At 39.6% G+C, this 23,544-nt stretch overlaps 1 protein-coding gene and 1 long non-coding RNA gene across 8 annotated transcripts in view; one reads left to right on the top strand and one right to left on the bottom strand.

Annotated features, from left to right (window-relative positions):
* hoxb3a (homeobox B3a) overlaps window positions 1–20,474 on the top strand; it is a 49,380-nt gene extending 28,906 nt beyond the window's left edge. For 2 of the 7 annotated variants that reach the window (XM_079594281.1, XM_079594282.1), the window contains exons 3-5: window positions 12,534–12,600; window positions 18,417–19,014; window positions 19,704–20,474. In XM_079594281.1, the coding sequence (XP_079450407.1) occupies window positions 18,525–19,014; window positions 19,704–20,464 (1,251 nt within the window). In that variant the 5' untranslated portion in view covers window positions 12,534–12,600; window positions 18,417–18,524 and the 3' untranslated portion in view covers window positions 20,465–20,474. Of the gene's footprint in view, window positions 1–6,861; window positions 7,824–10,134; window positions 10,746–11,247; window positions 11,550–12,533; window positions 12,601–14,986; window positions 15,739–18,416; window positions 19,015–19,703 lie in introns of those variants that run through there. The other 5 variants (XM_079594284.1, XM_079594285.1, XM_079594283.1 and 2 more) reach the window with 5 other exon arrangements.
* Window positions 1–23,544, bottom strand: part of LOC306989947 — a 261,084-nt gene that overhangs the window by 25,146 nt on the left and 212,394 nt on the right. The window lies entirely within an intron of this gene.

The raw sequence follows: 23,544 nt of genomic DNA, 5'->3' as shown, positions 1-23,544 counted from the left end.
CAAACTGCTTGAGAAAGGCCTGAATAGTCACCATGCGTGTCAAGACCTGCAGAATACACACGGCGAGATTACTTTACGATTTCCTTTATATATATATATTTCAGTAGCTGTAACACTGTGAGGGAGGCCAAGAGGGCCTTCCGCCTCAGAAATATGATGGCTATTTTGTGTGACAACGCCTCGCATTGTATCATGTAAGCCCCCTCCTTCTTGCTCTCCTTGTTCTGGTCTCCACTCCCTCCTTCAAGGTTTGTTGGAAAGCTCGCGGCTTGGCCTTGTAACGCTGATGTGATGGTGTGGTGCCTGTTTTAGCTCACGCCGCTAATTGCGAAACAAATAGCCCTCGCGCATTGCTGAATTATTATTGTGAAAAGCCGCGGAGCGGAGGTCAGCACCGCATAGTCACAGAGATATATGGCCCGCGCGCGCCAGCTTTGTGGGCCTGGGCTGAGAGCCTGTGTGCGTGCGTGCGCGCGCTTTTGTGTGTGTGTGTGTGTTTTAAAGAGACACATATTAAGTAAGGCAAATCACCATTGTTAACACTGCCAGCTAAACGCAACCCCTCCCTTTTCTACCGCATTACTAATCTACTATTTCATCAATATTACTGTAATATTACCCCGCTCTATCTACACATGGCCTACTACAACTATTCAGCAAATATGTTTAATCTCTTGTTTTGAAAAATGCAGATTACGCGTGCATTTATTTCTTTAACTCTCCGTATCTCTCCAACCGGGCTTCTCTTCATTCGATATTAATATTTAACTAACTGAATGGTTGCTGCGATACAGATTCCATTATTTCCTGAGATAGCGAAGAGTAATGAGTCAGCTCACTAAAGAGGAATATTCAGGTGCTTTATTTGTTACTCTTGGCTTCTGAAAACGTGACTTCTCATGTAATCTGCAACTAACACTACCGCACATGCTGCAGCGATTCAACATACAGTTATAACAATTAAGTTGGCTGATAGCACTTGAAAATATAGGCTATATATATAAAATAGTGAAAATAATAATTATAATAACGCTACATTTAATACGCTATATGGGTTAGTTTAAATTAATTAATTGTCTTGCAGGAAAAACAAACAAAAAAACTAACACATGGAAAATGCACATGGTGACCTCAACAAGCGACTGTCCTGCGAGTCTCCCTATCAAACAATATAATTTTTTTAAAGGTACCACGCGTTCTGCCGATTTTGACAGATTTACAGTCCCCAATAAAAGAGGGTATGCTCAGTCAGTGCCGTAAATCAATCTCCGCCGCTCTGTATAAACCTAGCCTTTAGCCAAACGCTCTGTTTACTTAAGCGACTGAAAAATCTGGAATATTCATTGACTGATTTCTTTTTATAATCTGAGCTCTCTCTCCCCCTTTCTATAATAATAATAATAATAGGCTAATAATAATAAGTATGAAACCAGTTGTTTTATTATCATTATTGTTGATATTGACATGTTTAGTAAATATTACATCTAATAAGGTTAATTACCTGCAGTTGTTAAAAGCTATACAGGTTTTAATTATAATGTAATTTGAAAGTAATTGCAATTTTTTTAAAAACATTTAATTTGTTTAATTGTTTTGTTTCAGTTATTTTGTTTTATTTATTTTTTAGATGATTTGGCCATAATAAAAAAATGTAGCCTAACTCTAATCATTGCCCTTGAAAGATTTAAAGACATGACAAAAGACAAAACAATCGAGTTGTACTTTAGAATGATTTTTATTATTTGTATTTTTTTTATTTCTGTTGTGAGAATTAGCCTTCATGTATTTCCCAATTTTATTTATAAGTAAATAGGCTACTGAAATATAGACCCAACAAAATGACCCGTATATTTTTTTTTATATAAACCTGAAATACGTATCGTGAATCATTTGTAACAAAGTCCCATATTTCAAAAGCATTGCACGTGTGCAATCATTATTCCTTTCATTCTTTCAAAGCAGCAAACGCAGAGGCACATATGCTTTAATTTTGATAGACAGTGGTGCTTTAATGTTATCATTGATGTAATTCACATATTGCCTAGTTCATCCTATGTTTTTGTTTGTATTTACACCGCCACAGCTATCTTGCTTAGGCTACGAGAAAATGCGTGGATTCAATTGCACATTGGCGTCGAAAATTGCAGAGATTAATTTCCACACAAAGCTTATCTTTATTGCATTCACATTCTTTGGCAAAGAGTTTAATTGCATTTGATAAAACTAAGGCTACACTGCTGGCTACACTTTGATCGCACGTTTTATTCGTTCCTTCGAGCTGTTTTGACTGATATTAGCTATAGAAAAGACGATGCAGATTATTTGCTAGACTTCTTCGAAGCACACAGCAAGTCAGGCTATTGTTTGACCTTCAAAGTCTCTGTACTGCTCCGTTTCTTTTGACTCAGCCCCAGGTCTATTGTTTCCGTTTTGCCTCAGCGCTGTGCAGAAGGGCATCCCTACCATTGTTGCTTAGGGCTCACGGCAGGGTCTCCACAAGAGACTTTTCCTCCTTTATCTGTCGCATGTTACCTGTCTTTGCACAAGCTAACAACTCCAGATAATATTATTAGTAATACTAAAAATAAAAATTAACAGTTTGATAGTTAAGTGTAGGCAAACTTGAGCTAAATCATAGCTATAAATCGACTAACTTGGTGCAAATGTGCTCTCTGCATTGAAAATGTTTAAACCGTTGAACTGACTTAATTTCGATAAAATGTCAAACGCGTAGTTGTAGAGTTAAATAAGCTGGCAAAGAATCAGTGATGAAAATTGGGTATGTGATATCAGTTGTAATGCCAACAGCCATTCATCAGAGTGCTTGTTATCGTAAGAATTTCTTCACATACACACATACTCACACAGAGAGTCTCTTTCTTATTTATCATTATTTTAATGCATTTTCATAGTGTTGCAATTAAGAAATAAAACAAGACATCAATATAACGCTAAAGACAATAATTGGACATGAAAATTCCTGCAAAACAAGCAAAACTAAATTAAATATAAAATGCTGATTACAAAAGTAAGATGCTTCATATGAACGTAATTAAATACGGAACTCATCTGAAAATAAAACACACATTTTAATTAAAATGTCCGTAGTAGCAATGCGTTATAAAAGACAGAAAACTTGTACCACTTAAAAATTCCCCCATTATGATAATCCATGCCTATATAGGTAACCGTTTACCACACACATTCGTACCGTAACAAACTTTTTATTTATTTACCTTGTCCTGAATAGTATGAAGAATTTCATATTACGAATAAAAAGAACAGAACAGCATGTAGTGTAGCTGTGGAGAGTTGGGTCATAGTAATCCCGCGAGCGTGCAAGCCGTGGTGCCCCCATCCCCCTCCTGGTCACGTGATTCATTAAATAATTAATGCAGTGGTTGCAGAATAGATATGTATTCGTCAGGAATATCGCAGACATGGTCTCCTAGTGTCTGACGTGAAATTCAACTGTCCTTTTAAAAACAAGCCCTATAGCGGAGCGAAAAAAAGCACAGGCAGAGACCCTCACGGAGGCTGCAATAAAACAAATTCGGACGGGGGAGCGTCTCACCGTGCGAAGCTTGTGAGTATACGAGGAAACGGGGAACGCCACTTCGACCGCCGCCACCGTTCCAGGCTTACCCGACTCCTTGCATTTATTTGCTGTTTTGTGGTGTTGTGGTAAATATCGTCCAGAAATACTCATCCTCGCCATCCCTTGTCATCATGCATGTATGTCTCACAAACCCATTCCATCGTTTGAACTCAGCTGCCAAAAGGAGTGATGCTACATGTCATTGCATTACACCGCGCTCCATTCATATTACTACATATTTTTGAAAAGCAGCGTGTTTCTCTTCTTTTCCTCACCGTCCCACATAAACCATCTTTCTCCCTTCCTTTGCATGTCCCTCTCCCTCTCTCTCTCTCTGTACCGTTTTTTCAGCCAGATACTTCGCTTGATTTATAGTGATATGTGTGTCAGCGGCAGCGGGGCTGCCATTGTGTATTTGTGAGGGAGTTGTGTTGTTTATGGCCGTCTGCGCGATAAATCATTTCTCTTTGAAAATGATAGGCGAGCGACGATATGCGGGAACGAGGAAGAGATTCCCCGGATTACCGTTTAGGCTCGCCGACTTCTGATTCGAAAACGGCCCGCGAACCCTTCGCCTTAGCCCTCTCTCCCCTCATCTTTAAGCCCCCCGAGTTGATTATCGCGAACGATTTACGACAATGGATCAGCGACTAATATGAAGTAGCTGCAGGTCTTGAGTTACTGAATATGCAATTACCAATTAAGGGAAGATTTGTTTAAATTTGGCAAAACGGGAACGCCTCGTCGCCTTGTAAATCTCATAAAAGTGTCCGCGCCCGCCAGGAAACTCATAGCCAGGGGTCTCATACCTGGACTGCAGCTGTTTTTCTTCATGGTGTAAAAACCTAATTGGAGTACTTACTGAGCAGAAAAGAGCAGCTACTGCTTTAGTTTATTCTTAACTAGAACATTGACAGAGGTTGAATTGCCTTTAAGCTAAAAGAGGGTCACTGACACAAAGAATATCTTTTTTCCTTCTTTTGATTTTCTCTTTTATGTGGGACAAACTTTAACAGACTGACATTGCCTGATTTAAGATTAGGATTTCCGATTAGCTTCAGTTACAGAAGGCTTTCAGTAGCCACTTTATTGTTACAAGTCTATTGTTTCTACAAGTGATTTTAATACGAGGAAAACTGAAAGAATAGCACAGAAATCTGCCTCATTGGCTGGCATGCTATTTGAACTGGATTCCCCCCCTCCTTATCTGTGCACGAGGAGGAGGCTTGTCAAGTGAGCGACTTTACCTGTAGTAAATCTTGTTTATGACGTGTTAATGTTATTTCGTAGAGATGGCAATAATTGTGCAACGCACATGCGCCGCTGAAGAAAACGTCCACAAACAAAGAGGTTAATCGTTTTTTTATTGTTTTATTCACACAAACATAAGACACAAACACACTGTAATCTATGAGCTCAAGGTAAAAGTAACGACAACTGTTAATGTTACTGTTAACAGCAATAACCGATCAACAGAAATAATAATAGGCTAATAATAATAACAATTATAATAATGGAGTTATTTGCCCCTTTGCCTTATAGTATTGCAACTGTTTTATTCACCTCCTCTCCATCTGGGTAGTACAAACCTTTGTGTAACAAAATTAGAATAACTCCTTGGCTCCTATCAAATATTAATGGGCACACCGGCATGGCGAGCACCATCAAAATGTATAATTCCAGCAGCGCTCCTTGTTGCCCGGCGCTGTGTCAAAAACAATATCCGAGCTCATTTTGGAGTATGCGCAGGGAGCGAAAAGATGGGACATTTTTTTCGTGCAGGGACTCGCCAGGCGGATCTAATATCTGATTCCACGTGTTTAGTGACAGCAGAGGTTGAATAAATGATTCAAAATGCCAGTCAGTTTGGATAGACCTTAAGAGTCCCCATATCTTTGCAGACAATTTTTTTTTCAAGTGTAGTCATACGGTTACGTTTATCATAAAAGTGTCAGTGATATAGATTAACTAAAAATGTTGTAACCATATATATATTAATATATATATATATATATATATATATATATATATATATATATATACACACACTGTACATTTAATTAATAACAATTAAAACATTATATTAACACTAATAGCCTAAAAAAAACTAGATTTTAATCTTAGTATGCAAGCCGTAAATATTACAAGTAATGCAAATGTCAGCATTGAAATCGTGAAGTAAACCCATCTAAATGCCCATAAAGAAAGCAAATCCAGGTAATTGTATATCAATTTATTATGCGTTCTGATACTGGCCTGTGTATGGGGGGTGTTAATGCTTGATGGCCTTTTTTACTCCTTGTTTATCAGACAGTATTCCGATAGTTCATCACTAGCGAGTTTCCTCAGTCTTTGGATTGGATGTCGGCCATATTGTCCTCTTATTGCATCCAAATGTACACTAACAAGATGGAGCGATGTATAAACTAAGCTGCTGTTTCGCTATTTAATATTCAAACCTTATATAATTTTGACTTATTTAAAACCAAACATTACCACATTTGATAGAGCAGACATAACAATAATAATAATAATAATGATGATATAAATAATAATATAAATAATAATAACAATTATTATTATTAAAGAACTTCGGCATGGCTAAGTTAGATAAACCACCTAGTTTTCAGTGGAATGCTAGACATCTGCAGTAAATAAAAATACATAAAATGAATGTCGTGTATTTGTACTTAAACGATCATAGTTGGGTGTTCAACGATTAGTTCTGCATTTTCTATTACTAAACGATCAAAGCGAGTATAGATATGATCGTTGAACATATAACTAACTATCACTAAGCAGGGTGGCTAAATACAATGATGTTTTGGTCTCATACTGAATATTTTAGTCCTTTTGTCTTTCATTGGATTCGTCATTTTATTAGGCCAGCAGTAGCAGTTGTACGTAGCTACGATTTATTTTATGTTAGCTTAGGTGAGTTTTCCAGGTGTTTCCCCTGTCTCCTAATGCACGAATAATTACCCATTTGGAAATAAATCAATATCAAACCTCTCTCTAATTCATAACGGTCTACACAGAGCAACGATTGAAAGCACATGAAAAATGAGCAGAGAAACACTATCCAGAGGCTACACGCGGGATTTTCACCCATTTGAGGAGCATGGGGGAGCGCGATAAGAGAATTCAGCCGGAAATGTTCGAGCCACCGTCTGCCTTTTTATGCAGTGGCTAAGAATAGCATGGATATTATCATCACACTTTTAAATAGTTATAATTGGACTTCCATCTATGTCTGCTGTGTGTGTCTGAGAGAGAGAGAGAGAGCGCACGCGCCTGTTGTTTTCTGCTATCTCTGCGTGGGTAGTGTACAACCTAGCACACAAAAGCCTCGAAGAACGAAAGCCAAGTGCAGTGACTTAACTTAGAGGTTGGAAATGTAGGGCTAGTGAATGCAGGAACTAGGCATTCGAGCAAAGATAGTAAAGCAAAATCGACTGAAGCCAGACCTACCAGATGATTTTTTTTTCAACTCAAGAAAATAACAAGTACCCTATAACGCCTTTTATATCTATTGGAATTTGGCATAATTCCCTTAAAATAAAAAGGAGACAAGAAACGTGTTGGATGTCGACAGGAAAGGGAACAATTATCGGAATGAGGTTGACCGTGTTCGCCCTTGCCGAAGCCTGCAGGTTGCAATAACCATATGGCCCATGTGTTGGCCCCGTAGCCGTGCAGTACCCTATTGGACAAACGAACCCCGTTGGCTTCTCCACCCTGTGTGTCCTGTCAGTCCACTGGTTCACTAGTTCACCGTGTCAATCCACCCTGCTCCGCGCAAGCAGCGAGAGGCAATCAGACAGCTTGAGGCTAGAGGTGGAATCTTTCGCCTGCTGGTGAGTGGTGCTCCAGAGCAGTCACACGCTAAGACTCAAAGCCTGGGGTTCGGCTGAAGGAAAAACGCTGAGCTCCCGGAGTATTGGGATTGTGGACGCCTGAGTGGAGCTGTGCGCGCATTAGCAGTTTCCCAACGCGCCTATATACGCTGTGATCCACAAAGTAGCCTCATTTTATTGTTTTATGTAAACGTTTAAATCGATAATGAAGCTATAAAACGTTACCTTCTCTCATCGAACAACAATTATTTCAAATCTATAAAACAATCCTTTCACGGCAGCCAATCTGTTCCGTTGTTTTGCGTAAATATTCCAAAAAACAAAGGCACATCTTCGGCGGAGATACCGGGAGGAATGCTGGATGTCAGGTAAGATTTGCAAGCTTCGAATGATGCCGCATGCCTGGACTCTTCCTTGTGTCCCGAGCTCTTCTGCCGACAAGTCATTAATTATCCGTTGTGTGACCTAGAGTCATCCCTGGGTGTGCCCGACTTCGAAAACTTTTTTCTTTGTTTTCAAACAACCGGAGACACTTGCCTTCAAATAGGTAACCGATGAGGGCTAAAAGTTGGCTCATTCCCCACATACCTCACTACATTTCTTTTATTACTCTTGTGGTTCTGTAACGTTCTTTGTTTCATCAGTTAGACTAATTTCTCAAATTCTTACTGATTGGAAAAGTGTGGAGATTCGCGCAGAGGTCTGAAAGAGAAAAAAGAAGACAGATTTATGACCTAAATAGAGAGCTGCTTATTCTACTAACAGCTCCTAATTTCGACATTTGCTTTGCTTTCCACTGATCGCGCCACGTGTATCCCAAAATGGCCTTAGCCATTTATTCTTGTTATTATTTTTCAATTTTGCTGCTTGTAAAACGAGTGGCGTCCCTACAACTTATAGTAGGCGCAAGCTGTCAAAGGTAATAAAAGAGCGGCTAATAATTCAAATGTGGCCTCAAGGTAGACGGCTATATTGAAACATAATGTCTCTTCTGTGCTCCCTGCTCCTTGGTCGTTTAAACATGGATTTCTTAAAAGAAAAAACAACGACGAATTTTCATTCTCGAACCTTTGTTACATTTTACTACTGATAAACGGTGAAGTTATAATAAATGCGAGTCACACACACACACACACACACACACACACACACACACACACACACATATATATATATATATATATATATATATATATATATATATATATATATATATATATATATATATAAATATAATATAATATAATTGAGACTACAAAAAACCGTAACACGTTTGTCTATTATATCGTTTGTTTGAATTAAGACAGGATACATTTGCTATAGGCTATATAACATATAGGACGAGGACATAATATAATTAAATGCTAACAAATGTTTACTATAAATCACTTAAAGGTTCTGACACAAATGTTTGACATCAAACAAGCTAAAACTACATTGTCACTTGTAGACATGTGCATCAAAAGCTTCTAAAAGCTCAGGAATCAGCCCTCTGAGTCAATCTGCGCGATTTGACACATTTTGAAAAATCTCTTCTCTAAGTACTACTTTTGGTTTTGTTGTTGTCTTGATGGTCGTTAGCCCAAAAGAGAAATTGTGACCAGCGGTTTCCGTGAACTAGCGCACAGGTCTGAATAAAACCACAAAACTCGAAGTGGATATAATTTAATTGATTTTATCATAAATCACTGACAGTAAAGAGAGAGGACCAGTAAGAGAGAGCAATTTAAAGAACAGTGCGACTGTCAAATAGGTCATAACGCTTTTTATATAAAGTATATATTTTTTTTCTTTTTTTCTTCCCAGTCTCAGAATAGTTTATTGCGGTCATAATTATCAAAGTCTGTGATTTTCATGGGCACCAATAGCACACCAGTGGTGTGTGGAGCTTTACTAAAGCGCCTATTAAACAGCGACCACAAAATAAATCATTGAATGACTGATTTAACTTATCTTTTACTCTTAAAGTTTAAATCAGATCCAACTGTTGTTTCACTTCTAACAGGGTGCATTTTTATTTTCTCTGCTCATTTGTCAGATTTGTGAAGTTTGCAGTTTTGGGGACCCTGGGGGCATGGGCCTTGGTTGACCCAAAGACCCTGTCTCTTCCTCAGTCAGTGTCTTCATTCAAAAAAAGTTAAACATTATCTACCCTATGCACAGATGGTCCTTAAAAATTAACTTTGTGGTAGAATAGCTGAAAGTTTGACTTTTATATAAGACCATCTGAATGAGTACTTTTAGAGCATGGAGGGTTACAGGGCGTTGCGCGGTAATGCCTAATCTTCAGGTTTGTATTTCGTTTAGTTAGCCTTACCAGTAAGTCCACTTGGACGATGTTTTCATCAAGGTAAAGCTTTAGGACAAGTCAATTAAACAATATATGATTAAGTAGCGCAAACATAAAATGTACACACAGAAAACCACCTGACCCCAGTCCAGAGCAATAAATAATGATTAATTCGCATATGAGAAAAAGTTCTTCCCGGTGAGCGTCTTTGTTGTGCGCATTGCGCACAGGTCAGTAAGGCGAACGAGAAATCTTTAGTTGATGCTATATGCGTGGGTGTCAGAAACCAAGCCCCCTGCCCATTCCCACAGCCTGCGAGAGCAGAAACGCCTTTAATCGTCCAAAGATTGGCCACAGAAGGCCTAACGCATCCAGCGGCCTCACACTGAAGTTTGTGGTGTTGAAAGTTGGATGTCATCCGCCAGACTGCAAGAGAAAAGAAGACATATCTAGCCGCTCCCAGCTTAAAACAGCCTCCTCTCTCGGCATTTGGGTATGCTAAGCGTTCGAGCTCATTACTTTTCAAAGCACTGGAATCCAACAAACGGACTTGATGAAAGCTCAACATTCTGTGATGGGGGAGCGATATCAGTGTTTTTTGCTGGGTGGCACTCAAGAAAACGGGGCAGAAGTTATTAATTGCGATTGAATGGATTATGAATGAAAATGCATATTTTCTATTTTTGGATTTATTAAGACAGGAAAACTCTTCAAAAAGACATTCTGACGCATGCGTGTCACGTGAGCGAAGGATTCAGGGCATTATTTTGGATTTTGGAGAGAGGGCCCTTATGGTATCGCCCAGTCACTACTAAATAGCCAGTTCACAACCGCCTGGTAAATTACACAACAAATGGGATGAGGTCGGATTTGCGCTGACTTCCAGAAGGTGCCATACGTGCTTCTCAAGAGCCTGTGGACGTACAGGACGGGAGATTAATGCATAAATATAAGACATTACAAGGGGATTCCAAAGTACCTCTGACTGATCATTAATCTGGTGAGTTATCGCACCTCCACGGAAAGGTCAAGCTGCAAACCCAGTGCCAATCTGTCAAAGCCACGCCGCGCGCCTCTTTTAGTTTCGCGTGTTTTACTCTCCCACGTTCGTATACGTGTTGCATATATGTTTGAAACGAAGAACTATATTACAGATACAAAGAGGTGATGCAATATCCAAGGGTGAGAGGGATAATAAAGTTCAAAATGTAGCATAACTGTTTTGGAAGTGAGCAGACATGGGTGCAAATGAGTTCACAGTGTGAACCATGCAGAGTGTGAGAGTAGCTCCTACTAGCTATATTTGAACGGTCTGACAAACCGAACACAGTCTCCCACTGCCCGTGTATCCACTTAATATGCATTTATATAAATGATGCAGGAGCCCTTTGTTGCAAAGTCCGCAGTAATGAGCGCACGTGAGTCCGGCTGTTGTTTTCTTTCTGAGCCTTCGATAGCCTGGACAATAATTATACACAACTGGAACGCTTTCCGTGCAGCAGAGGAGAAGCTGGTTCTGGTTCGGCTAAGCCGTTGCTCTCTGGTTGCGTTCTCTTCCATTTTCCTCACTAAAAATTGGCTCATCAGCTCTTCTGGCTGGGAGCTGCCTCCTCCCTTTGTTCTGAGAGCAGCAGCGTTCCTGCTTGCTGGGGCACGAGCACCCTTCACTTTATAGGTAACTTTAGGTTAGTCCAGCAAGGCTGCGGGTCGCTGGCGTGTTACCGGGGACGAATCGACCCAAAAATACCCGGACAGCGGTAGAAACGGGCCCGGGTGCTGGGAATGGAATCGAGCCAACGGCTGCGTAAGTGCGGGGATGCAATAAATAACTTTATAGCGCTGTAGGCCGCAGAGTTGGGGAGGTCGGGGGAATCCTCGTTTTGATTTATGTGTTTGGGGTAGCTGTCACGAGCCGGCGAACGAAACCGTCCAACGTTTTTATTCCACTTTTAATAAGCGCTGCTATGCAGACCAGCAAGGCCATTTCATTCCATTTCAGTTCAGGCCATCGCCTACTGTATATATCCATTTTCGGTCCTCCAGGGCACCCGTTTGGATTAAGGGCTGTGTTTATCAAGTTTATGGGTGGATTTTATACCAGAATGGTGGGGCTCGCGCTTCATGGTTTTCTCAATGGTTGCCGAACGTTATCGCTTGTTCTATTTAATTATTGTCAATCTTTTTTGTAATTTGTGCATGATGGTTGTATTTTAACATGTTTATATTATTATTATTAGTCTATTATTATTATTATTGTGTCAATTGTCTTGATATGTTTTATAACTATAAAATAACAATTGCATAATATTGCAGAACAGAAAAGTAGGCCATTCTTTATAACAAGGCCAAGACAGCTTGTTATGCTTGTTATTACGTTTTTATTCCTTTATTCATCTGTGGGTATTTTGAAGTGTTTAAATGAGAGCGCATGTATGGTTTTGAGAATGAATCGTTTTGATTTTCAACATACCCCTTTCTGCTGTCAGTAAATCCGTTAGGAGGGCCAAAGGTTCTGTTTTAAATGATTAGAAATATCATGCTTAATTCAATACATGTTGAAAATCAATAGAAGTAAGGGACTTTGGGATACAGCGTAAATATTTTCGTTGGCCTCGAATTTCTCTCTGTATTCCCGAACATAATTTAAGGTTAACATGTCGGTCAACAGTGGCCAACCATCAAATTGTCTTCGAGGTCAATTTCTCTACATGAGGTCTGGTGTTCTCTATTGGATTTTTGGCGACCCCGTTTTGATTGCATCTCTCTTTTTTCTGTCCCTCTACTACAGTTCCTTCTCGTTATCAAGAAGTTGTATCCTTGCATAAAATCTAGAAGTGATAAAGGACAATATCTCGGTAAGTGATTCAATCTTTTTTTGAGTTTGACAGTGATTTATACCCTCTGGTAATGTGTTTGGGAAAGAGGCTATTTTTCCCTTATTGCATTTAAAAAAATTAAACATTGGTGTTATTATGAAATCTGAATTTATATTTCTACTGATTCAAAGAATAAAACAAATCAGAAAATTCCCATGCTTTATTAAAATGTTTTCATTTCAAAGCATACAGTGTAACATCAGGATTCTATGTGAAATATATAATGCAATAGCATACAAATGCATGTTTGATTGCATATAATGATCCAAATTTGGATGGCAATTATGTCGTTGCATACTGGGGGAACAAATATCGTGAACTTTTGTTGTCCCCTATGCTATTTGCTATATTGATCGATGCGCATTTCGAGTGTGTTGCATCTAGGTTGTTTTTAAAATGTATATAATGTTGCAACTGGGGGGAAAAAAAACAGCTAATGTCTGATTGAAACAGAAATCTGGTTTACAATGATATAGTACTATAGGGATTGGGATGGTGATTACGTGCTGTTTTATTTTTGAAGCTGTTCATGCGTAACATTTATTTGCAGAGTCTTTGAGAAATCGTTTGACGCCTTAAATAATTGCTTAGCAAACGGTGACTCGCAACTCACAGTAAGTCCCACGCTAGAATAACACTCGCAACATGTTTTTTTCAATGTAAATAAACATACAAACAACAACATTAACAGCAGCTCATTAATTGTTTTGCCAAAAGGCTACTAGAGCTGGTTTGCTGTCTTGTTGTTTGCCATATTAATTTCAGGGGCATAGCATTCTGAAGAAAAAAAGTATAATAATTCCATTAATGCCATTATTTTTTAAAGACCATTATCCTACGAACGTAACGATTTTCTCTTTAAATTGTTCCAACAATACTGAATGAAACTGCTTATAGCAACGGTTTGCAACAATATTTACTTTTCATTATTAGCCTACTCTTAAAAAAAACAATGGGATTTTGTAGAAATAACAGCCTACAATGCTCCATACAGCTGCATATAAATATTGTTTGTATAATTGAACAATTTCAATACTTCTTTAATATACCAACACAAACATACAATAGGCTATATTTAAAATATATTTAAACGAACTCATTGATTTTAATTTTAAAACGAGTATCCAGGTATCCGTGTGAGGTAGAATGTCCGGAAGTGTAGTTTTTTTCCCTGGTTTCTCGAGATGTACATCCATGGAATAATGCACAGAGGCTGTGGTTGTCTTTTTTTGTATTCCATTGGAAAAGAACGAGGAATGTAACATCCATCACCGCGCAGCTCAATATGCTGTCCTTTTTATGAAAATGAACAATATGAATCCCAGTCCATGAAAACCAGCACGTCATAATCCGAACTGTAAAATTTGACCCACTGTCTAAACAATAACAGTTTGTTAATGTTTACATCACAGCTGAAAGATGGCAAAATGGAAGAGTAGAAATAGTGTTTTCTGCATTTCGTTGCCTCAGCCCACGTATTAGTTAATTAGTGCCCTTTTAAGTGGCTCCCCATTGGATCCTTTTAGCAAGGTTGCAAAATAAGGAACAATACCGTTTAGTAAAAAGTTGCAGACACCTACATTTTTGCCTTGTGCCTTCCTCCCACACCGTTGGTGATGCTCTCTATTCAAGCACCTAGAAGAAATGCATCTTTTTAAAGTTGCCTGTTTACAGCTGCCTGTGTATGGTGGAAGTCATAAATCTTACGTAGCCATAAACGACGGGGGTAGTGTCCTGAATAATAAAAATAGAGAGAGAGTAAGAGAGAGGGAGACGTAGTGTTTGGCTTAAGGAGAAAGTAGCAGCAATATCTCTTGAACACTTTCCTGGTGGTTTTTTTTTCTTTTCTTTTTTTCAATCTTGGTCTCGCGCCGGCTTTCGTCCTTGTTTCCTTTTCGCGTTATTCTCGTATCGTATTTTTCCCTTCTGTCCTCCACCCTTAAAGGATATGTTGATATTTTTCTCATTATGTATAGCCTACAGTAAAAACAGATGACACTCTCTCGTCTATTTTTAACGTGCACGCGCCATCCATGATAGCCTACTCGCAGGACGTGTGTGACCAGAACTCGACAAAGCTTCTTAATATTAAAAAACATTTTTTTTTTCTTTTTGGTGATTTGTTTTCACACCCCTCCCTCAGGTTTCAAGTCCGCCTGTTGTCTGTTCTCTTGTTCTTACACCCCCACCTCATTGTTTTTTTTTTTTTAAATATATTTTGCGCATAAGTTATTATAGTTGGGTGTGTTGGCAGGGATGTGATGAAATATTAACAATACAGATAGAATGTTGTTTCTGCCTCAAGCTAGAGGCAAGCCGGCGCTGAGAACGTACTTCCTGGTAATTTAATATACACCGGTAGAGTAAGAGAGGGAGCGAGAAATGGGTCCTCTCTGCTATAGTTGCCAGCTAAACAATGTTACTAGAGGATAATAGTTCAACCACACAAGTGAAAGTGACTCGGGGAAAAAACTCTTCAGCTTCCGTTGTAGACCTTTATCTTGTCCCGAGCGCCTGCAATTAGCATAAGTTTTCACTGGTGACGCTGTTTGATGGGGATTAACGCTTGAGCCTCTCACATCCAGCCTGCTCCGTTATTTCCAATAGCTGGAAAGGCCTGGTGTTGACTACATACAATAACCTAGCAAAAACGAGCAAATAATACCAGCAGAGAGCAGACCCCGGGCCCCGACATGAGACGGGGAGATGTTTCGGCGAGTCGGGAGCCCACATCGGATTATGATGTTCAATTTTGCTCCATGAGGAAAAGGCGAGGGGAGATTGAAGGCGAAATCTGAGGCCATTGTTATCTGCGAGCAGGGCGTACCAGTCGACAGGGCGGCCAGGAGCAGTGCTGCCTGTCCATTTGCAGCCCCCCTCGCATACCTCAGATCTTTAATGCTAGACCGTCTCCCCCTTTCGCGAGCCGAGGGGAATCGTCCAGCAGCGCCCGCACTCTGGCGCGGGGCAGCCGTGCTCGAGATACCCGGCGTTTGACGCGCGCTGTCTGGCTGGAATATCGAAACTGGTATAAGCTTTGGGCTTCTTTATTGATTGCAGCGTGGCCGAATGTGGAAAATATGATGCCTGCCCGCGCGTCTCTCGTCAGAGGCTAAGGTAAGCTGGTCTGAAATAGGCTATCAGTTTGTGAATGGCGGTATGTGTGTCCTAGTGATTTATGACCGTATGACTCCAAACGCGGTTCAAGAAGAGTTCACAATGCTTTAAGCTTCCATTGAAGCTGGAGCTTTCTTTCGCTACCTCTGAATAAATGCACCAAAGATTGTGTTATCTAGTCTAATTTTGGCTTTGTTACATAACAAAGGAGATCATTTTGGGGGATGTTTGTTTTCATAAATGCTTTGGTAGGAAAGCGTGAGTTTATTTTCAAGACTGAGGTGGTGATTTTACGCGAGCTAATAAAACGTCGTGGTTAAACGTCAGTATGCAATATTCAAATGATTTTAACGATTTCGGCAAATGCTTCGATTGGCACCAATGTGTGTTTTCATTTGATATTGAATTTGCACGTTTAAGGCCTGTTCTTTCAGAATGCAAAGACTGTGGGTCTCTCTAATCGACATACTATTTACTATATTTTTGGGGGTTACATGTAAGCTATCCGTTTAATATTTACATAAATATCAGGTAACTTATTTTCGAATAGCAAAGAGGCGCCCGAGCAGTGTTGTTTTTGTTGACGTATGGGTTGGTCCTGCTCCTACTACGTCCGCTTTCGACTCCGTAATTGTATTAGGGCTGGATCTACAGAAAAGTTGGTTATTGTGTTACCGTAACAAGAGGGCCAAGACATTACGTGTTCCATTAAATGGAACAGCGATATGATTTCATATCTATTATGCCTGTTTTTATATCCCCCTCTTCCTCTCCCCTTTCTCTCCCCTGTACAATTCCTTAGAGTAAATGATTAGGATTCCGGCCGTCCTCTTCGAAGATAAATGACCGACATTTGTGACGTGTTGAGACTGAGTTGATGTCCAAAAGCTGTAGCTCACATTTACGCTTTATTCAACAGAAACACAAACATCTCAATGTTTACAAATGTATTTCTAAATAATAGAATATTAATCGTAGAATTAGAAATATCCATTTATTGCAGGGAAGTCCATTTTACAACCAGTAAGATATCAGAAAGACAAATTCACTGTCTATTCCAGTCCATTTTAACAAAGGATTTTTTTTTCTTTGAGTTAGCTTCTGCAATAATGTATTTGTGAGCTCTAAAGCTCATAATGTTGCTTCAAAATATTTAACCAGTTTTCTTTAAAACAAACAACAACAACATATTATTATATAACACACACACACACACACACACACACACACACACACACACATACACACACACACACACACACACGTTTTTATAAAATTATAAGGATGATTAATTTAGCTAGTATTTAGTTAGACCACATGCTTTTTTTCTGGAACACTTTATTATACGATAAATGCAATTACAATCATATAAACCAGTAAAACATTTTTATTTTTATTTTTTTTGCATTTGATTTTCACAACGATAGAAAAAAAGCACAGGACGCAAAACAGGGTTTATGTAAATCAGGCCTTCATTATAATTGCCATGTGTAGCAAACGAAATATAGGACAGCATTAAAATACTAATGTGGTCTTCCAGTCATCCGAATACATTTGTGTGTCATTTATAGAAATGTACACATAATTAATCGAAAATGCCAAGGTAATTTTATCTATGGATAAAGGACTCGAAATAGTTAAAATGGTTTTGCCCACTGTGAATTGAACTTGCAAGTATCTGATAAAGCAAAAGCCTTAGTAGTCCTTTCTTAAAACATCTTATGCAATTTATTGGCTTGCCTTCGTTTTTTTTAAATAACATTTACTACCCAGGCGCGTGAGTGAGAATAAATGCCAGGTGCCTGTAAGTGTTTGAGTGATCGTTTTTCGCCCGATCCTCTCAGCAACCCCAGAGCCAAGCTGCGAGGTCTTGAGCTTTTTAAAGGGCTGTATTTGTCTATTTTTGGTCCTGCGACCATTCTGAATAACACCTTCCGGTGAAGCTTTCCCTCTGCGTCTATAAAGGCCAGCAACGACGTTAAAGAAACAGAGTGCCGGTTTGTCAGGTTTTAATGTTGGCCAAATACGTTTGTTTGTAACTCGAGAAAGCCCTCCAATATTCCCTTTGTGTTTGAGACAAGAGCTCTCTCAAATGTCCGCAGAGATCGTCTGTTTTGTCAATGTTTATTACTTTGTTGTCTTTTATTGCGTTTGTTAAGTTCTATTTCAATTGCAAAAATTAAATATGAAATGTGTTTACACAATATCAGAGACCTTAGAATGGAGCCCTAGTGTCATCAATTACCACCTAAAATGCATCTTGGCCAGTGAATTGTAACATCTTTATTTTTATGACAAGAGATTATTTATGTATGCATGTATTTATTGATTGATTTATTTTCCTTCCTACGTAAATACTTGCATATCAGTAGGAACAATGACCACAGCACAAAACGTTTATTTTATTTGGAGAACAAAGGCAGGATAAATCTGTAATTTAAAGTATAATTTAAATAACATGCAATGCAAACAAACAATTATTTTTATTAAATGGAGTATGCCAGTTCAAAACCTTATGAGTAGTTTGAGAGGGAGTAAAGAGAGAGAGAGAAAGAGAGAGAGAGAGCATCTGCAGGCTGTGTTGTGGGAACATGCTATTCATGTCATGGCGTCTTTCAGTGCAGTAAGATGGATTTACCTCGCGCCCCTCTTATTATGTGCCTCTTATAACCTTTCAGGTCAGCTTCCAAGAGGCCATTGGAAAGAGACCGTCACGTGACATCTAGTGCCAATGTTCTTCCAGAAGGTCGTCAGGACCCTGGTAGCCGGTAACTCGATTTTTGGAAATGCAGAAAACGACCTACTACGACAACTCGACACTTTTCGGAGGATACTCGTACCAGGGGGCAAACGGTTTTGGCTATGATGCCCCGGCACCAGCCTTCCAGAATTCAGCGCATCTTGAGGGTGACTACCAAAGGTCTGCATGCTCCCTACAGTCGCTCGGCACCAGCGCACCCCCACAGCCTCAGCATGCCAAGACGAAAGAGCTTAATGGCAGCTGCATGCGGCCCAGTCTGCCACCTGAACACCACCCACCCCCCCAGGTTTCCCCTCCTCAGAACGCTGTAAACGTTGCTGCCTCAAATGCCACCCAGCAGCCAGGCGGTAGCAGTGGTGGTGGGGCTGGCGGCGGGGGCACAGCCAAATCGTCATCCAAGTCGTCTTCTCTGGCCCCAAACCCAACTCTCACGAAGCAAATCTTTCCTTGGATGAAGGAGTCACGTCAGAACACCAAGCAAAAAAACAGCTCCCCTAGTGCAAGCTCAGCTAACGGTGTGTTTGCCAAACCCCCTCTTCTCTTCTGTTCTGTTCTATTCTCTCCTCTTCTCACCCTTCTTGACCGAGACAGATATTGGCCAACATTATTAGCTTGAAAGGGGATACAATAGGGGTGGGACTAAATCAGACCTTGCTCGTTTCAAAGTTTTCAATATGTTTAACAAGGGGACAGGCCAGCCAGGTTTTTTGTACAGCTTAAAAAAAAGTCTAAGAATTGTGATGATTATATGCCCTGAATATCTTTGACTATAAAACCGGCAGAAGATGAAACGGCAGTACACAAAGATTATTGTTTAGATTTTAGATTGCAGTAATGCCACATCACTTGTCATACATAATTATTGTGTCCAGATAACAGAAGATTTATCCCACAAGCCTCTGAATTTGCACATAGAGGTTTCTATCTTTCTAATCCTCCCAGTAAACCATTTAAAAGACAAACCATGTAGCAAACACACCGTTGCCTAGTGCACCGTATGATTCTGGCCCTGGGCTTTAGATGTAATGTGATTTACATACACAAGGTCAATGTAAGGGCATGCGTCTCTTAATAAATGCCAAAGTTATGAAGTGTTGACAACCAATATCAGGGGGATAAGTTTTTCATGGCCGGCTTTATTAGTGGGAACGATGCATTCAATTTCCGTGTGGAGTAATTATGTTTTATTTCATTCTCACCCCAGCGGAGAGCAGCGGTGGTGAGAAAAGCCCTCCGGGTTCTGCAGCTTCCAAGAGAGCACGCACCGCTTACACCAGCGCTCAGCTGGTGGAGCTCGAGAAGGAGTTTCACTTCAACCGATACCTGTGCCGGCCGAGGCGCGTGGAGATGGCCAATCTGCTCAACCTTAGCGAGCGGCAGATCAAGATTTGGTTCCAGAACAGGCGGATGAAGTACAAGAAAGATCAAAAGTTGAAAGGCATCGGCTCGTCCTCAGGGGGGCCGTCCCCCACAGGAAGCCCACCTCTTCCAATGCAGTCCTCAGCTGGTTTCATGAACTCTATGCACTCAATGGGCAGTTATGACGCTCCCTCCCCACCATCTTTTAACAAGCCCCATCAAAATGCATATGCCATGTCAACAGCCTATCAGAACCCAATGAAAGGTTGCCCACCCCAACAGAAGTATGGAAACACTGCACCGGATTATGACCCACACGGGCTACAGGGTAACAGTGGCTCCTACGGGACACCAAACATGCAGGGTAGCCCTGTGTATGTGGGAGGTAGCTATGTTGATGCCATGCCTGCCACTGGGCCTTCTATGTATGGCCTCAATCACCTACCACACCACCAGTCGGCAAGCATGGACTACAACGGTGCCACACAGATGTCGGCGAACCAGCACCATGGACCGTGTGACCCACATCCGACATACACGGATCTGTCTGCGCACCATCCTTCTCAGGGTAGAATCCAAGAAGCACCCAAGTTGACTCATCTGTAGCAGGTTTGGACAAATAATAATAAAAAAATGAAAAAAAAAAATGAAAGGAAGACAAAATGAAACAGACTAACCCATGGGGCGATGCAATGGGGTTGAAAAAGATGATCCAGTGGTTTCTTGCCATGACTAGAACACCGGTTTATGTCAATGTTGTCCTTCCATTCATACGTGAACATACCTGAATTTAGTATCCATAGGTCTAAATACCCCTTTAAAATGATACACTGAAAAGTGTAAAAGTGAAAAGTGGCTAGTTTATGCCAAGGAATAGACTGTCTAGCTGTATGACCTCATTACATTATCTTAAATGTTTGTGTACTTCTTCAGCATTGTCACTGCATTCCTCACACTTTGGAGAGTGGTACGGTATACCCTACATTTAAACTTAATGGTGCAAGAAAACCACTGGATTGTTTTCGTCCACTACCCTTATTTCACATACCTCTTTTTTTAAAACGTCACACAAATGTCAATTTTTTATTAACTTGTTCCCAAAACTGCAGCAGAGTGGCACCTTGTCTTTAGCAAGACGGTGATAAAGATATTCATCTCTTTTAAGTCCGTTATACACTATGCTACCTATCACTATTAATGAGAAGTAAATATAATTTTGTTATGGCTTTGACACAGGGTAAAAAAGAAGAGTTGAGAATACTAGTAAATTAAAGTTCATTCCCTCAACTCGCTGTCCCCTCCCTCTCCCTCATACTCCCTTCCCCAGTTCTCTATCTTTACCAATCTTTGGGTTTGCCTACATTAGTCCAAACTAATATGAAAGGCCCACATTGTCTCATATCTTGACTTAACGTGGAAACAGGGTATATTTGAACAAAAATGCATGTCCGGGAAACCAAGCTACAGCGCAGACGTCTCTGTTTACGCCTAATGCGCTCTGGTCTGGGCATCATTGTTGCACTTAGAGTTTACATTTAATGGGTGAGGAAGAAAAGTAAATCTTATTTTGAATCGGAAGACCTTCAATCAGCGTCTTTCGCTAAGTGTGTTCAAGTGAACATTCATAAATATATATTTATTTGTTATAGCCAGTTTAAATACTTTCTTTTTTGTATTATTTATCCCCATGTATTTATATCGATAAAATGTACTTTTTTAGTATCTACCTGTTATAAAAAGACGCTGTGTTCTTGTCATTGTAACAAATTAATTTTTAGTTCTTGTATTTTAGAGATATGTAGGTTTATGTTACCCTTGTATAAATAATGTCTTGACTTGTACAGGGGGCGCAAGAACGGAATCAAACCGTTCCCGCATAGTCGAGAATTAGACGAAATATAGCGAAACATTTTGAGAACTTCATTTGTCCTTTGTAACTACTTTTATTTCCTTGTTAAGAGTTGGTTGTTGAACAATTCTTTAATAAAATGTTATGTTATTCATTTCCACTCTATAAGTTCATGAGTTTACCAAACAGATACAGTCAAAGGCAGAAAGGGGTGGGGGAGGGGGTTCCTCGAGGCCTGTGAAAGAGCCCTGGAGGCCGCGCCTGCAATGGTCACGTGAAGGGGGTCCAATGGAATCGCTGAACCCCTGTATTACTGGTTATGGAATTAAAACAAATGATTACAAATAATCCCAAATTTAAACCAGACAGATACAGGTAAATGCTGACTAAACGTATTTCTGGTTGTTGAATCTCAACCGATTATTTGCGTTGCTTTATGAGCTCATTCATTTAACACAGATTTGATTTGAACATACCCAGGCTTTAGATTCAACTAAACGAATTAATTTATTGTATAAAAAATAAAGCACAGAAATTTGCAACCTTGTGAATACAAAATAAATATATTAGAATAACAGTGATAATAACATGAAACAATTCCCATGGCATGCGCAAAACACAAATACACATTTAGCGGTTTAACATTTAACGTGATTGTTGTATTGGATTACAATTTGTATACTGTAACAAACATTTATATGCCTCAATGTGTATAAATATCTAATAAAAATACATCAACGCGTTTATCAGAATAAGAAAAGTGCACAAATAGTCACATTTGAAGGTACATGGTACAAACTTAAGGTATCAAATATTAAAAAAACTTAAATTACTTCGTGCAATCCAGATAGATAGATCTTAAGAAATGAATTAAAACCCGATGTCCCTCGGATGATATAAATTCCTTTAAGCATTTAACGCAAAATGTTGTACAATTCGTCCCAGAACATCATTGTTTTGCAGTGGGGAAAAATCCAGTTGAAAAAAGAAAAAGAAAAAGAAAATTACTCGATAATAGTTTATGTTAGTAGTCTCCGAAATATAAACATAAATCACAAACGACAAATAAAAAGAGAGATTATCATTGCGTCCCAGTCCATCGCAGTCAACCTCCATTCTGTAGTGAAGGAGGGCCTTTCAAACTGAAGCCTTTCCGAAGCGCCCACGGCCTACAGCTTGCTTTGTATTTCCTTTAAAATTCCCAGACACCCACACAGGTTTATCTGTTTCCACTGTTCTTTTAGACGAGAAAAACGACGAAAAGAAGCCCGGGTTGCAAATCCCGAACTATTGCGAAGTCAATTTCAGATTACAGCTAGCTGAAACACAATTTAGTTTTAATAATCCTATCAATGCGACGCGCCAATAGAATGTTTCCAATGCAGAAAAAAAAGAAATAATTCTGGAAAAAAATCCACAAATCTACGAGGGTATAATGGGGTTTTTCTTTGTTGTGATCTTGGAGGAAAAAGGCGAATTCTTGAGGGTGGCTGCTGTCAAGCGCTTTGCCGGCGAAAAGATTGATCACCCTCGCAGCCTCTCTACTCTTGCTCTAAAAATATCTACCCCCTTTTCCCATTCGTTTTAGACTTTGACGCAACCAATTTTGCTTAGTTTTTCATCAAGTTACATTATATTGTTGTTTTCGTCGTCCAATCTGCAATAGAACGTGTTCAATGCGATACGCAATTTCCATTTGTAAACGCGACCTCATGATGAACTTTTGGTTGTCACATAAATGTTTCACATACAAACACATCCTAGAAAACTCTTTTTCGTGCAGTATTATATGTCTTATCTACACCTTTTTTAAATAAAAAAAACTAAATTAATATAG

Source organism: Phoxinus phoxinus (assembly GCF_949152265.1).
Source record: "Phoxinus phoxinus genome assembly, chromosome: 1".
Lineage (NCBI taxonomy): Eukaryota > Metazoa > Chordata > Actinopteri > Cypriniformes > Leuciscidae > Phoxinus > Phoxinus phoxinus.
Note: the sequence above shows the minus strand (reverse complement) of the source record. Positions and strands in the feature narration are given on the sequence as shown.